The sequence below is a fragment of the Acinonyx jubatus genome, chromosome C2 (assembly GCF_027475565.1).
Source record: "Acinonyx jubatus isolate Ajub_Pintada_27869175 chromosome C2, VMU_Ajub_asm_v1.0, whole genome shotgun sequence".
In the NCBI taxonomy this organism is placed as follows: domain Eukaryota; kingdom Metazoa; phylum Chordata; class Mammalia; order Carnivora; family Felidae; genus Acinonyx; species Acinonyx jubatus.
In genome coordinates this window covers 64,489,036-64,504,536 of record NC_069384.1, presented here as the reverse complement: position 1 = coordinate 64,504,536, position 15,501 = coordinate 64,489,036, and the positions used below count along the sequence as shown (strand labels likewise).

General features: G+C 38.5%; 2 protein-coding genes across 5 annotated transcripts in view; one reads left to right on the top strand and one right to left on the bottom strand.

Annotated features, from left to right (window-relative positions):
- The window catches only part of CD80 (CD80 molecule), a 28,531-nt gene extending 19,149 nt beyond the window's left edge, over positions 1 to 9,382 (top strand). The window contains exons 5-7 of one of the 4 annotated variants that reach the window (XM_015064629.3): positions 2,937 to 3,041; positions 3,874 to 3,984; positions 6,524 to 9,382. In XM_015064629.3, coding sequence (XP_014920115.1) covers positions 2,937 to 3,041; positions 3,874 to 3,947 — 179 coding nt within the window. In that variant the 3' untranslated portion in view covers positions 3,948 to 3,984; positions 6,524 to 9,382. Of the gene's footprint in view, positions 1 to 2,936 lie in introns of all 4 variants that reach the window. The other 3 variants (XR_008297679.1, XM_053220908.1, XM_015064628.3) reach the window with 3 other exon arrangements.
- Positions 8,997 to 15,501, bottom strand: part of TIMMDC1 (translocase of inner mitochondrial membrane domain containing 1) — a 24,805-nt gene continuing 18,300 nt past the window's right edge. Inside the window, exons 6-7 of the mRNA XM_015064630.3 lie at positions 12,099 to 12,209; positions 8,997 to 9,477 (exon numbers count right to left, since the gene is read on the bottom strand). Coding sequence (XP_014920116.2) covers positions 9,327 to 9,477; positions 12,099 to 12,209 — 262 coding nt within the window. The 3' untranslated portion in view covers positions 8,997 to 9,326. The remainder of the gene's footprint in view (positions 9,478 to 12,098; positions 12,210 to 15,501) is intronic.

Sequence of the window (15,501 nt, the reverse complement as noted above, 5' to 3'; positions counted from 1 at the left end):
TAATGGAAAGATGATTAAGTACATGTGTTTGTTAATTTCTTTGTTCATTCAATCTTTATTAAGTAGTTATCAGCTATTAAGCATCTTGATAGATACTAGCCTTGATGGTCAGAGAGCTTTAGTATATCAATACTTTAAATCTCATTTATTGAACTATAGTCATCATTAAGAGTCAAAAGCAAATAATGCATTTGTGGCTGGTCAAGGGCTGACTGCATAAACAAACAAAAATTAGGCATACAGTTCATAGAAATATTATAAGTCAATGTGAGTGAAGCTTTACTATGTAAGTACCCACTCAAAAAAAATACACCCAGGGGCACCTGGGTAGCTTAGTCAGTTGAGTGTCCAACTCTTGACTTTGGCTTAGGTCATGATCCCAGGGTCATAGGTTTGAGGATGCATGTCATGCTTAACACTTAGCGTGGAGCCTGCTTAAGATTCTCTCTTTCTCCCTCTGCCCCTCTCCCCTGCTCGCAAGCTCGCTCTCTCTCTAAAATAAAAAAATAAAATAAAAGTTAATTAATTTATTAGTTAAAATTTATTTATTAAATAAATTAAAATTTATTTATTAAATTCATTAATTTATTAATGAAAAACACACATATTTATTTTTTTTTAATTTTTTTCAATGTTTATTTATTTTTTTTGGGACAGAGAGAGACAGAGCATGAACAGGGGAGGGGCAGAGAAAGAGGGAGACACAGAATCGGAAACAGGCTCCAGTCTCTGAGCCATCAGCCCAGAGCCTGACGCGGGGCTCGAACTCACGGACCGCGAGATCGTGACCTGGCTGAAGTCGGACGCTCAACCGACTGCGCCACCCAGGTGCCCCATACACACATATTTATTAATGAAACAGATTGGGTCCATGATTCTTTGAGTCTGGATCTGCCAAATTGGTTAACCCTTGATACAGTGGAAGGCACATAGGTTTGTGGAAGGGGGTAAATCAGGGCATCCCACTCATGGTGTGTCTGATAAGCACGGGTAGATGTCTCACATAACTCTGCAGTTAGGGTTCTGAGTCTGCTCTGTGGCACATGTACTAGGTTCCTAACTGGCATCATGACAGAGCCAGTTTGCCACGACTAGTTCCTCCTTTTTTCTCTCAAACATCCTCTTTCTAGGCTGCCTGAGGTTTGAGGATGGATGGGAAGTGGCCTTCCTTCTGAGTGGAAGCCAGGAGTGAGTCGGAATCTGAAACTTTTAGACTCCCAGGATAATAACCAGAGCCCCCTTGTCATTCTGGTTGTTTGAGGCCAATCCTGGTAATCACGCATCTTCATGCAATCTAAAGAAAACCAAAGTTCCCTAGTGTCTAAGTGGCAGGAGCACTATAATCAAATGTGCATTTTAGAATGATTACTGGGGCAGAATGTGTAGTTATTATTAGAGCCTAGGAAACCAGAGGCAAAGAGACCAAATGTAGACTACTAAGGTGGGCAAGAAGAAAAACCTGAACTAAATAAAGTAGTTGCTGCATGAGATTTTGGGGAAAGGAACCAATTGCAGAGATATCCTGAATACAGAATAGAAAGTCCATGGGGACCTGCTGGGAAGTGAGCACAAAAAGAAGCCTTTACTCTTCTTTAGGTAACTAATGGTGTTGCTGTTCACTGAGATGGGTGAATATAGGTGGAAGATATGCTTTGGAAAGAATATATTGAGTTCAGTTTAAATCAGGTGGAAATGCTAGCATCCAGCCATCTAGTTGGCAGCTGGAAATTCAAATCTGGAGTTCAGAAATGAGATCAGAAATATGATATGCAGATTTACAAATCAGATGATATTTTAAATCTTGGGTGTGGATGAGATCACCCAGGAAGACTGGGGCCAGAGAATGGGACCACAGATGGAACCATGAGAGCAACGGTATTTGAAGAACAAGAGGAGGAAGAGCCTACGAAGGAAACGGAGTCGGAACAAACAGAAGGAGAAGAAGGTGGTGTCATAGAAGTCCAAGGAGGAGGAGGCTTCAACTGGGCCACATGCTGATGAGAATAAGCTGAAGACCAACATTTACCCTCTCATTTTCATCAGAAAAATGAAAAAGCAAAAAGTTAGCAAATGTTCAATATTGATTAGTAAACTATTCCAGAGAAGTCAGAAGATGAGCTGCTAATATTTCTTTTGTGTCCCTGTCCTTTCTCTAGATGCCATTCTAACTACTAAAAATAAACAATGTAGCTACTGCTCCTGATCAGCAGGGACAGACAGCAGTCCCACATCCCTGTCTCCTCTCCACCCACATTGTTCCCTGTGTCCCCCCTGTTCTCTCTGTTCTGTGTTCTACAGCTACTAGCTGGTTTGCAGAGCTCCCCTCCAGGATGACCCCACCTAATACCAAACCACAGCTACTCTTAGTTCTTTGCTATGCCTCTTCTATCCTTCCAGAAGCTCTAGGCTGGACGGTGAAAATTAAATGTGTATCTGAAAATAAATGCAAAAGAACTCCTGTAGCTTTAGGCAGCCACTGTGAGGTGTGTGTGTGTGTGTGTGTGTGTGTGTGTGTGTTAAGAGAATGTGCTAAGAGAAAGGGAAAAGGCATGACAGATCTAGAAAAAGAAAAATAAGGCATATCTAGAACATGATGTCAAATAATTATTAATAACACATAGTTATATCAGCTATAAAAATGAGATATAAAGACAAGAATGCTGTTAAAGTATCTCCTTAGAATCTTTTTCATGTCAATTTAACTCAGTAAATGCAACTTCCAAAATGTCTTTTTCACATTTAATATCTGACATCTGGATATTAGTTACCCACAAATATGTGTCCGATCAAAGAGTTACGCAAGAAAAATGCTAGCAGCTGCACAGTGGATGAGCAGAGAAAGCAGTGAAATACTCTATAGTTGTGTCAACATAAGAGGCATAGAATATGGCAGGTGGAAACACATGAGAGCTGACACTCTTCTTTTCCCTCCACAGCAGAGCCACAGCCTTCTAATAATCAGCTCTGGATCATTATCCTGAGCTCAGTAGTAAGTGGGATTGTTGTGATCACTGCACTTACCTTAAGATGCCTAGTCCACAGTAAGTACTATCGTACTATCATTCTGACCTTGATTCCTGGAAGCCCAAACTCCATCAGTATGGGTCAGCGTCTCTCTGAGGTTTTAGCCTCGGTTATAGCCTCCTCCCGTTTTATGGAAACTTTAGTGTCTCATTTATGTGTCTCACCAAGTTCTGTTCATCCACTGGACAGACGTTTCTCGGACACCTACTATGTGCCCCGTTCTCTACTAGGCACTGGAGTTACAAGTATGAGCAATCACTCCCCTCACGACACATTCTAGTTTAGTCCTTTTATTTTCCCCCCTAACTTTATATTTTCTTGGAGATGCTGAGGCCTGCTAACTAATTTGAAGACATTTCTGATGCAAAGTGATATTCTAATCTTTGATTTTCAATTGGAGAAAAGTCAGAATGCCAAGGTTTGGGGCTAAGACTCATCCCACAGGTAGGATAAAAAGGTCTGGTGGGCTCAAGGATGATTTTGATACAGACTGCCCAGCCTTACCCCTCTAGTTCAGGATTTCCCATTCTTAATACTACTGACATTTGGGGCCAGATAATTCTTTGTTTTAGGGTTCTGTTCTGTGCATTGTAGCATATTTAGCAGCATCTCTAGGCTCTACTCACTATATGCCAGTAGCACCCCTGCCCCAGTTGTGACAACCAAAAATGTCCCTATTACATTACAAATGTTCCAGGGAAGGTGTGGGGGGAGGGGGTGGTTAGAAATCTCCCTGGTTTAAGAACCACTGACATAGTTCTAATCCAGCAAAGGCTTGCTCAGATATATGGGCACCATTTAAGGGAAACTAACCTATCTAAATCTTTATTGTTTGTGCTTGTTTTCAAGGACCTGCTGCAAGGTGGAGACAAAGAGAAATGGGGAGAGCATGGAAATGGAAAAGATCTCACCTGTCTACATAGATTCTGCAGAACCACTGTATGAGCAGAGCGTCTGGAGGTAGCCTCTTTAGCTCTTCTCTACTAGGGTGGAATATATGAGATACATGGATTATGAGGCACAGTGCCTTCTTCCTCTCAGCACCAAATTTAAGCTCTTTCACCTACTACTACTAACCTGAATTAAAAACCTAACTCAGGTTACTCTAAACAGGTGATTGGCATCTCTTCTCCCCACATACGACTTGCTTATTGTATAACTTCTTTCTCTGCTGTACCATTCTGCCATGTTGAAATGTCTCCCTCTTGTCAGTCAACTCAGTGTCTTACATTACCTATAAAACACTACTTTAAGTGCATCTTGAATATTCCTGGCCCAACTCCTTGTGCTGATCATTCCTTTTCCCCTGTATCCTTCACTGATGGACACTGATTGGGGTCACTTACTGGTCACTCTGTACACTGGTCACTCAGTAACATCCTCTTTGGTCTCCCTGCCTCTTATAGAGCCATCCTACTAACCCAGTAACAGAGCTAAATTTCATAATCACTTCTCCATGTCATTTTTCCCACTTAAAAACTCAGAAGAGACCCCCCCCCCCCATGCCTTGAAAAGTTTGAAGACTTTGAACTTTCCACATTTCAGTTGATCTCTTTAGTATAAACATTCTCAGTTCTTTCAACTGTTCTCCATGTAGTAGTTCCAGAAGCTTCATGTGAATACACTAAATGTCAACAAATGGAGTCCAGGACTTTAGATATGGTCTAATTCTACATACAATGAGAAAATTACTATCTGGGATCTGAAATGTTCTTTATGTTAAGGAAGACTAACACAACATCAGCTTTTTTTGAGTCAGTATTAACTTACATCAATTTTGTATTATCCTAAACTACCCAGTTCTTTTCAGTAAGAGAAACATTAGAATCCAAGAGACTGATACCAGATCCAGGGTGATTGATAGCCTCCATAAACAGTTCCGTTTTGACTTACGAAGTTAGGGTGAAAAAGTATAAGAAATGCGAGTCTCTCTGCTGAATCATTAACTGTGAACTCGCAGGAAATATGGCAGATAAAAAAAACATGTTGAAGACACCATGAAGATAGAGTCAGCCAAATCCAGGATGTGAGAAATTATAAGACAAATGACCCAATTTCTTCAACAAGTAAATGGCATAGAAAGGGGTGTTATAGATCAAAAGAAACCTGAGACATATGAATGAAAAGTAACACTTGTTTCTTGTTTACTCTGTGATTCAAACAAGCCAATTGTCAAAATACATTTTTTAGGTAATTGGAGAAAATTGAACACCATCTGTATGTTAGATGTTAATGAATTGTTTATTAATCTTGTTAGATATGATAATGCTGTAATGATGCTAACATAAGCATCACCTATGAGAAATACATACATACTCAAGCATCTGCACATAAAATGATGTGCTACCTAGGATTTAAAATTATCTGAAGAAATTAAAATTTGGGTAGGCATAGGGAAAGATGAAACAAGAATAGCAGAAAATGCATAGTTGTAAGCTAGTGAGGAGGCCCATGAATTCACTGAATCTAGTCTTCTATGCAATGTATGAACCTCTCTGAAATAGGCTGGTGCCTTTGGGCTATTAGTATGAATGTAACTTTCTATAGTGTTACTATCATTGAAGAAATAAAGATGTTTTCACAGGGGGAGAAAAAAAGAAACAAGAGTCTATGGAGTTACCTTTACAAAACAAAAGGAAATTAAACACAACACCTGAGATATATTTAATAGATTTTGTTTTACAAAAGCATTATTTCATTTTAGTCTTATAAAAATCTCTATGAGCAAGTTCTTTACATCCATTTTATAGGAAAGAAACCTGAGGCACCCTCCCACAGGCTGAGTGATTTTCCCAAGGTCGGGCAGGCAAGGAGAAAAGCCAGAACTCAAACTGGGCATTAAGCTCCGGTTCCTTTCACACCATAGCAGCCTATACACATTTCCTCACAATAGTCTCTCAGTTTCCTATCCTGTTTTCTTTACAACTTCTTTAGGATGCTCTGTCCAGGATGTCCCCCTCAGTTCTGTGATTACCTAGAGCTTCCCTGACTTCCCTTATTAACAGTCTTCTGCTCAGTTGGCTGATACCTCATATTGAAGCCATGGGTCCAGTCTTCTACATGGCCATCTTGTCCAGTTCAAGCAACAATGCCTTTGAACTGCTGTAGCAGTGCTATCTTGAGCACATCACATTCCATCCCGGGTTTATTTTCACATGCTGTGTCTTATATTCTTTACTAAATTGTAGGCTTATTGAGAACAAACATGCCTGATATGTCTGTTTGCCTCATAGGCAGAAGAGTATTGCCTTGATCAATAGTTTGGTTGATAACTGGTGCTTAATATTTTTCTGACATTTCATGTATCAGAAATTGTCAGACTTGTCCTAAATTCTCCCATAATTCAGACTTCCCTTTATATTCTTTAGCCATGAAGATTAATATCTACAATGCCCCCTCAATTTGGGAGCACCTATGTGATACAAAATATAAAATTTTAAAATGTTTTCTTCCTTTGGGGATTTAGGGTTTAAAGTATTTTATTTGTTTGTTTCCTCAGGTCCCACCTCCATCTTAGATTGACCTCTTTGAATTTCCTCAGATGGCCAGGATTATCCCACCTTGTACTTCATGTATCTGTTTTCTAGGAGCCTCTTCATTTCAGTGGCTCTGCAGAAAGTGACTAGTGGAATACAGTGGGAACATTAGTAGCTCTGGTAGGCTTGGTCAAAGAATTTAGAAACACAGAATTGCTTGAGCCTGGAAGAGACATTTGAAAATACTTGTTAATGACAAGGACATCAAGGCCCAGGAGGTGACCTCAATGATCAAGGCCAGAGCCAGAACCCAGATTTCCTGTGTCTGGTGCTCTTTTCCATCATCAGTCTGGGTCTGTGGTATTAACTGGTGTATATATACATACACACCAGTCACAACGTTTCTGGAAAAAGAATTTGTCCAATGTCAGGCCAACTTTATGGACTTGATCTGATGCAACACTGAAGGACTTTATGTTGTAAAAAGCAATCTGATGCTAATGTGTGGGTAGTATGCTGGTATGTATACCAATATGAGGATGATGGAACATTGTCTATGTGTAGCCAGTATTTCATTTTCCTTTGTGCTCTCCTCTGTTGCTCTCCCACTTCTCTATCAGGTTCTGGAGAAAGACCTATCCAAAACTAATATCCTCTAACATGTAAGATGAATGATTTATACACTTCAAAACAGTAGCCAGGTTGGAGAGGGATAGTCACATCCTACTGGTTCATATTGGACTGATAATCTCCTTAAATGGCTTCATGTTGTTTAACCTCATTTATAAAATATTTATGAGAAAGTTCTCATTTAAAATGAGATAGGTTTTTATTGTGTATTACTAAACAGTAAGCTATCTTTAGAAATTGAGGTAATGAAAGTAGCATTCCATAGGGCTTCCTCAGATCACTAAAGTGGCTTTTCCTCCTTGGCATTTCTGATCCTTCTGAGATCAGCAGAGAATTGAAAAGTGGCAAACTGCTACTCCTGTGTTACTTACTCATGACTCCCCTTTCTCTGACGTTGCCTTCCACAACTCAGTGGACCAGGAAGTGGTCCTTGGTCCTAACTTAAGCTGGAGGAATCAGATATTCTCATTTGAAAATTTGAAGTTGGATAGCAAGTTGACCAAGTATCTCAAATATGGCTAGATTTAAAACATTTAATTTTGATAGCTATAAAAGGACTGAATTATGCTATATAGTCTAAGAAACAGAAGTACACTTTTAAATGGTTGCTCTCAGAACAAAATCATGGAAGAAATAAAAGTAGGAGACTGACAAAAACTTTAAGCAAAGAAACAAAAAAAAGGGAGTTGCTGCATTTGGTTAAGATTAGTAATCCTTAGACATGATCAAAAGGAGACCTCAAGAAGTAGTCACAAAACAGAAGACACCTAAGAGAGCTTATTTATATTTAAAATAAGTTATATTGTTACTTATTACATTTGATAAATGTGTCAGTACTATTTTTTTCAAAAAGTGGTATTTTACCTTCATTCTGGTATTTTTGTGATATTAAAAAAAATATTTTAAAAACCAACCACTAGTTTTATAATTTCTAGTTGGGAGAATTTAATCTATATGTGTATATGAATAAAGCAATAAAGAGATTGACTAACTGCCAATTTGTCAGCAATTTATGAATAGGATAATTGAGAAAAACAGGTTTTATGGAATGTGGTGAGAACATGTAAATCGTGGTAAAAATATACTTGTGCACAGGTTCTTCTAGCCTTATAACTACTACTATTTGTTTTTCTATCATCCCCTGTGGGCCACGGCATTGTGTTACGCTCTACATGCATCATTTCATTTAATACCCATTGTGATATGGATACTGTTTCATTTGATACAGGGGAAAACTGAGACTTAAAGTAGAATGGCTTTGCTTTGGTCACATGGCTGCAAAGCCATAGATGCCAAGCCAGCGATTTGCCTCCAGAGCCCATGGTTTCAGCCATTACACCACGTGGCTACACAAACCTGGCTCCTGAAAATGGTTATTTTTAGGGCAGGAACTAAAAACAAAGAGGCCCAACATGAAAACAAAGCACTAGATGTACACTTAGTGCATTGCTCCCCCCTCATTTAGTAAAAGTTTCAGTCTGCATGAGAGCTTCCTTCTAAAGGAGCAAGCTCCTGCAATGTACAGACTGAATATCTATGCTAAGTATCTTCTGCATATTATAGCATAGACATTTTGTCAGCAACACTAAGAAGAAAAAAAGATGGGCTCCTTTTTTTTTTTTTTGTAATAATGCTTATCTACTTCATTTTTGTTAAATTTATGTCTTATTTCAAATGACATAGGAATTATCTTTTTTATTAAAACAAAACCAAACCCCACTACACACTTAGGCCCACAATGTTTCTAGAATCCAAAGGCACAAGGATTTCATCACAGACCCATTTGCCTTACCTAGTGATACCTCCTCCTTCTAGTGACTAAGTATCTTTTTAAAAGGCTGCAAGAATAAACATACAATCCACAGATTTCAACTCCAATTTTGGGAAATTTTTAATTTACTATTGTAAAATTCAGGGCAAAGAAATATGTATTGATTGACCAGTACAGATACAATGCCAAATATATAGATCAATCAGGAAAGACTATGTGTTTAAATTTAAGGATAAGTAAAGTGAGTGTACAATTGCCCAATTCTTGGTGAAAACAAAAGATAAGAGCAAGTCACTGCCACTAGAGGTGCCAGCACTTATATCTGTCAGCAGGCTGGCCAAGGAGAAGACTAGCCTTTGGCATTCAATGGACAGGGCAACATAGATCCCTTCAATTTGCCAATGAATTTTAAGTCCAGAACATTTTCAGTCTTTGTCTTGTTTACTTGTTGATGAAGGGTTTCTAGGAAGATTTAGTAGTGCTTCAATTTTCTTAACATCATCTTTGGATCGATTTTTCTGTAAGCTACTTTCAATTTCTTCAGGGAGGAGTTCAGTAAATTGCAGTCTGGCTTTACTGTAATAAAAGAATGAAAAGGATATATCAAGTACTGCTCCATTTCTTTAGTTCTTAGATTTTTATTTTAGCTTATTTTTCTCTTAGAGAGCAAGTGTGTGCACAAGTGGGGGAGCAGGGCAGAGGAAGACAGAGAGAATCTCAAGCAGGCTCCATGCTCAGCATGGAGTCAAACACAGGGCTCAATCCCACAACCCTGGGACACGCATGACCTAAGCCAAAATCAAGAGTTGGACGCTCAACCGACTAAGCCACCCAGGCGCCCTGATTTTTTTAAAAGATAGTATTTGTCGTCTTCTCCCTGTGACTTATGAGCAAACATTGCTCCCTGCACTTTAAATATAATGGACCTTCTTCGCTCTACTAACCTGTTCCACTCACATGCTGACTACGATTCTCATATCACCAAAATGGACACTGCTGTGGCGGCAGCTCTGATCCTTATGATATTCCAGAGTTCATACAGGGGTATCGTGCAGGAGCTGAAACACCCTGAGCTGAAGTGTCAGCCTTGCAACCTGGCTGTCCTGTTGCCCTCAGGGCTGGGGGGCATGTGACTGCCCTGCCACTTCATTAACTCTCTGTTGCCAGACCTTGTGGGAACTGCACAATGGTAAACTCAAGATGGAAACGTCAGATGGGACAACACTATAGATGTGTATTTACAAGGAATTAAAATCTAATTTCCAAATAACAGATCAGTTCTTTTTCTAAATCTAGTATTAGTGTCTTCCTTGAAGTGATTATCAAGGTCATCTATGACTTTCTTCTCAACTCTTCACAACCAGGTTTGACCATTTCTTCTTCCATATCTCTATAACCAGTTTTCTATATTTTTTTTTTCTAAAATTTTTAAATGTTTTTTTAAATTTATTTTTGAGAGAGAGACACAGCATGAGCAGGGAAGGGGCACAGAGAGAGAGAGAGAGAAAAAGAGACATAGACTCTGAAGCAAGCTCCAGGCTCTGAGCTGACAGCAAAGAGCCCAACACAGGGTTCAAACTCATAAACTGTGAGATCATGACCTGAGCTGAAATCAGATACTTAATCGACTGAACCACCTAGGTGCCCTGACCAGGCTTCTACATTTTCAGCTCACTAAGGCAATGTTTTATGTTCTCACTTTAACTTCTCTATGATTATTTTCAAGCAAAGAAGCAGGCATATAAGTTCTTAACTATTATTACTCTTCTCAGGAATATCATATATATACATACATATATATATATACATATATATATATGTATATCTACACACACACACATAAATTTTTGACACTATTTCCTTTTGCCAAAGTATTTTTGCATTACTGTAATTCAATTCAAGTTATTGCTTTTAGCCATTCTTGAGGTTTTCTATCTCTGGTTTCCCTTTTTTATTGAAATACAATTATTATCTGTTCATATTTTTCCAAATGTTAATTCTTCTGCAACTTTCTATATCAAATTCAAATACCAATATACTTTCCCTACCTTTCCAATTTCTTAAAGTTTCATTTAAAAAAAAAAAAACAAAAAAAAAGAAAAAGAAAAAGCTTCTGGGGCGCCGTGGCTCAGTCAGTTAAGTGTCCAACTTCGGCTCAAGTCATGATCTCACAGTTCATGGGTTTGAGCCCTGCATCAGGCTCTGTGCTGACAGCTCAGAGCCTGGAGCCTGCTTCAGATTCTGTGTGTCCTGCTTTCTCTGTCCCTCCCCAACACATACTCTGTTCCTCTCTCTCTCTCTCAAAAGTAAATAAACATTAAAAAAAAAAAAAGCCTCTTATGACATCTAAAGAACTAGAAATAAGCTAACAACACTTTCATGCTTTTAATTCTCCACACCAGATTTTATACTGGCATTATAATTTTAAATGCTTTATCCCAGAACTTAGAAAACTACATATCTCACATACCCTCTTACAATGGAGAAGAGGAGTGAATGAAACAAATATGTATTGAGCATTGTGGTGTGATTCTGCCTATAGAATGGCTGAGAAAACTGAGGGCTTGAAATTAAGGAAACTAAGGTCACAGAACTAATTAATAGCCTAGCTGGGATTTAAGCTCTGTTTTCAAGGTTTAATTGGCTACAAAATCAATGCTTTTTCTCATATAGAACCTAAGTCCTTGGACAACTGATCTACAGATATTAAGAATTTCCATGTGTGGGGGCGCCTAGGTGGCTCAGTCGGTTGAGCGTCCAACTTCGGCTCAGTTCATGATCTCAAAGCTCGTGAGTTCGAGCCCCGCGTTGGGCTCTGTGCTGAGAGCTCAGAGCCTGAAGCCTGCTTTGGATTCTGTGTCTCCCTCTCTCTTTGCCCCTAACCCACTCACATTCTGTCTCTGTCTCTCTCAAAAATAAATAAACATTAAAAAAACCAAAAAATTTCCATGTGTGTATGTGTTTTTAGCACAAATCAAAGTTTTAAGTAAAAACATGGAAAAAACCAGACTGCTTATCTATTCAACATGGGGCCTGAACTCACAACCCTGAGATCAAGAGTCACATGCGCCACCAACTGAGCCAGCCGGGTGCCCCAGAAACTCTTTGAATTGAGTGGTGGTTTAGAGTACCTGGGTTAAGGAGAACACCACAATGGCTAGGAAAGTCAGGTACCTTTATCTTCACCTGCTTCTTACCTCTCTTCCAATTTCAGCTCATGGAGTGCTTTGCGATCCTTCTGTGTTCTCTCTTGGACAGTCTCCCCGTAGAACTTCTGAAATGCCATCAACAGACTTCCTACAGGAGTGCTGAGGGGGAAGCAGAGAGAAAGCTTAGGAAAAAGCAGCCATTAGACCACACACCATGTGAGTGTCTGCTAAGGCAGGAGCAACACCGACTGAGCCACTTATTCCCTGACAGGTACAGGAACTCTGACAAAGTGTCCTTGTCAAATGAAGAAAAAATTATTAAGGCAATTTCCTTCCTGGTCTTCTAAACAGTAGAGAAAAACAATCACTGCAACTTCCCAAAATTAACTGGTATAAAAACAACAGGCCTATAAATTGGCTGTTTTATCATGAATGATAAACTGGGAAAATATATACTTGTGACAAGTTCTAGTAAGTAGCTTTATACTGAAGATTTCTCAGAAATGAAATTGTAACAGGAATGGTACCAAAACCTCCAGAAGGCAGGAACTGTGGAGGGCATATTTGGTTGGAGGAAGGATACCACTGGCTTCTGGGGATGGAACCACCAAAACATCCTAAAGTTCAAAAGTCTGGCACAACAGTCTCACCCACACTGTCAATAGTTACCCATTGAGAAACTGATTTAGATAACAATTATTACGGTAAGTTAAGGGTTTGGTTCTTATGTTCTCAAAGAAAAGGAGTTTTTGACTCTGAGATAAGTTCCCTCTGGCTACAACATAAGTAAGCTCATTTGAAAAATTACTGTAGCTAAGTGGCAAACTCCATTGACAGACGGATAAAGAAAATGTGGTATCTACAGCCTTTAAAAAGATCCTGTCACATGCTACAACATAGATTAACCTTGAGGATGTTATGCTAAGTAAAATTAAGCCAGTTACAAAAGGACAAATAATATATGATTCCATTCATATGAAGTATCTAAAGTAGTCAAAATCAGGGCGCCAGGGTGGCACAGTTGGTTGAGCATCCCACTCTTGATTTCAGCTCAGGTCATGATCTCATGGTTCATGAGTTTGAGCCCTGTGTCGAGCTCCATGCTGACATGTGGAGCCTGCTTGGGATTCTCTCTCTCTCTCTGCCCTTATCCCACTTACACACTCTCTCTCTTTAAATAAACAAACTTAAAAAATAATAAAGTAGTCAAAATCATAGAAACAAAGTAAAAATGTGGTTGCCAAAGGCTGGGGGACAAGGGGAAGGGAGAATTAATGTTTAATGGGTACAGAGTTTTCAATTTTGCAAGATGACAAAGTTCTAGAGATCTTTTGTACAATAATGTGAATATAAAAACACTACTAAACTACACACTTAAAAATGGTCAGGCTGATAAATTTTATGTTATGTGTTTTTAATGACAATGAAAAAGAAATTATTTTTGCTGCTAATTTCAACAATTTTTCCCTTCAAGCCAAGATGGTATATTAACAATATAACAAGTGGTGCCTGGCTGGGTCAGTCAGTAGAGCATGTGACCCTTGCTCTTGGGGTCCTGAGTTCAAGCCCCACGTTGAGGGTAGAATTTACTAAAAAACAAACAAAACACAATATAACAAAAATCATGTCAGCGATAGATTATGACATGCTGAATTTTTAAAAATAATTTAAAAAAGGAATCCATAAGTCTAGTGTAACTTCCTCCTAAAAAGGGGGTAGAAAAAGGGAGAGGGTAGGTGGAGGCGAAGGGAGAACTCAGGTGAATGCCAGCTAATAAAAACAGAAGAAAAGACAGAACTAACAAATCATTTTACAACCATCAGTAATAACTGATTATGGCAACAATTATAATAGATCATTAAAACCACTAGAAAAAAGATAGCTGGAGAACATGCTATTCACATAGTCTTACCCAAGATTATTTACTAATCACAATGAGAATAACAGAAGTCTTTCAGTGGAGAAATTTAAGTCAATACTAAATATGTACGCAGAATTCTACAATAGCCCCCCAAATTGTCCTGCCCTAATTCCTCAACTATAAATTATACCCATGATTCTGTTACATAGCAAAATTTTACAGATGTAATTAAGGTTAGTAATCCGTTGAATTTGAGTCAATCAAAAAGGAAATTATCTGGATGAACCCTTTAAAAGCAGAGAGTTTTCTCTGGTGGCAGAGAGAAGTCAGATTCAAAGTATGAGAAGGATTCAACATACCAGTTGCTGGTCTGAACACAGAGGGGGCACTGTGGCAAGGAATATGTATGCCTCTAGGAACACTGGTGTCTGGCTGACAACCATGCAGGGAACAATAACTTCAGCCCTACAGCCACAAGGATTCTGTAAACAACCTAAATGGTGTAGGAGCAGATTCTTCCCTAGTCCAATAAGAGCCTGCCTCATCCATACTTTGATTTTGGCCTTGTAAAACTCTGAACAAAGAGAGCCCATCAGCCTCCTCAGCCTTCCGACCTACAGAATTGTGATATAATAACGGGTGGTTTCCAGCCACAAAAGTTTGTGGTAGTTTGTTACACAGCAATAGAAAAGTACTGCACCAAGTAATTAACATCACTTACAATAGGTGAAGACAATATGTATCTTGATGTGATACACTGAGAAGGACTAACTTCACCTACACTGTATTCCTGACGAAAACATTTAACCTAAATCTACTCATGAAGGGATAATGAAAAGAAATTGGGAAATTTTCTGGGGGAAAAAGAGCAGTGGATCTATTCTAGCTTAAAGGAATCAAAACTGTAAATGCATTATGCAATTGGATCCTGAATTAAATATATATGTGTACGGCATTATTATAATAATTGAAAATTTTTGAATATGGACCATATCTTAGATAGCTATATTGAATCAATGCTAAATTATTTACTGTGATGATTATACTGTGGTATCATTGGTGAATGTTCTTCATTTCATCCTGGGAGATACCAGCTAATGTATTCAGAGGTGAAGAATTATGAGGTCTCTACCAGTTTAGCCAGAAAGAAAAAAGGAGAAAGAAAAAGAAATTTACACACATTCCACACATATACAGAGACATACAACAAATATGACAAAATGTTAACTGGTGAACTTAAGTGAAAAGAGTATATGGGTGTTTGATGTACTAATTCATTCAACTTTTCTGTAGGTTCAAATTTTTTCAAATTAACAAGCTGGAGAAGAAAAATTTTTTAATTTATTAAACAAACAAAATCAAACAAAAAAAATTTTTAACGGAATGTGCTTGTTAATTGTTTCTTATTATTTTCCTGCTCCTTGTAAATACCATTGTTCAAATTACAAATAGGTTCAGGTGTTAGTGATATCTAAGCGGTGATAATTGGAAGCAAAATCAACAACTGGGGTAAGATTAGAATTTGACAGTCAAAGCGACAGCCAATACAAAACTGAAGGCCTTTTATAGGCTGTAAGATTTAAATTTATT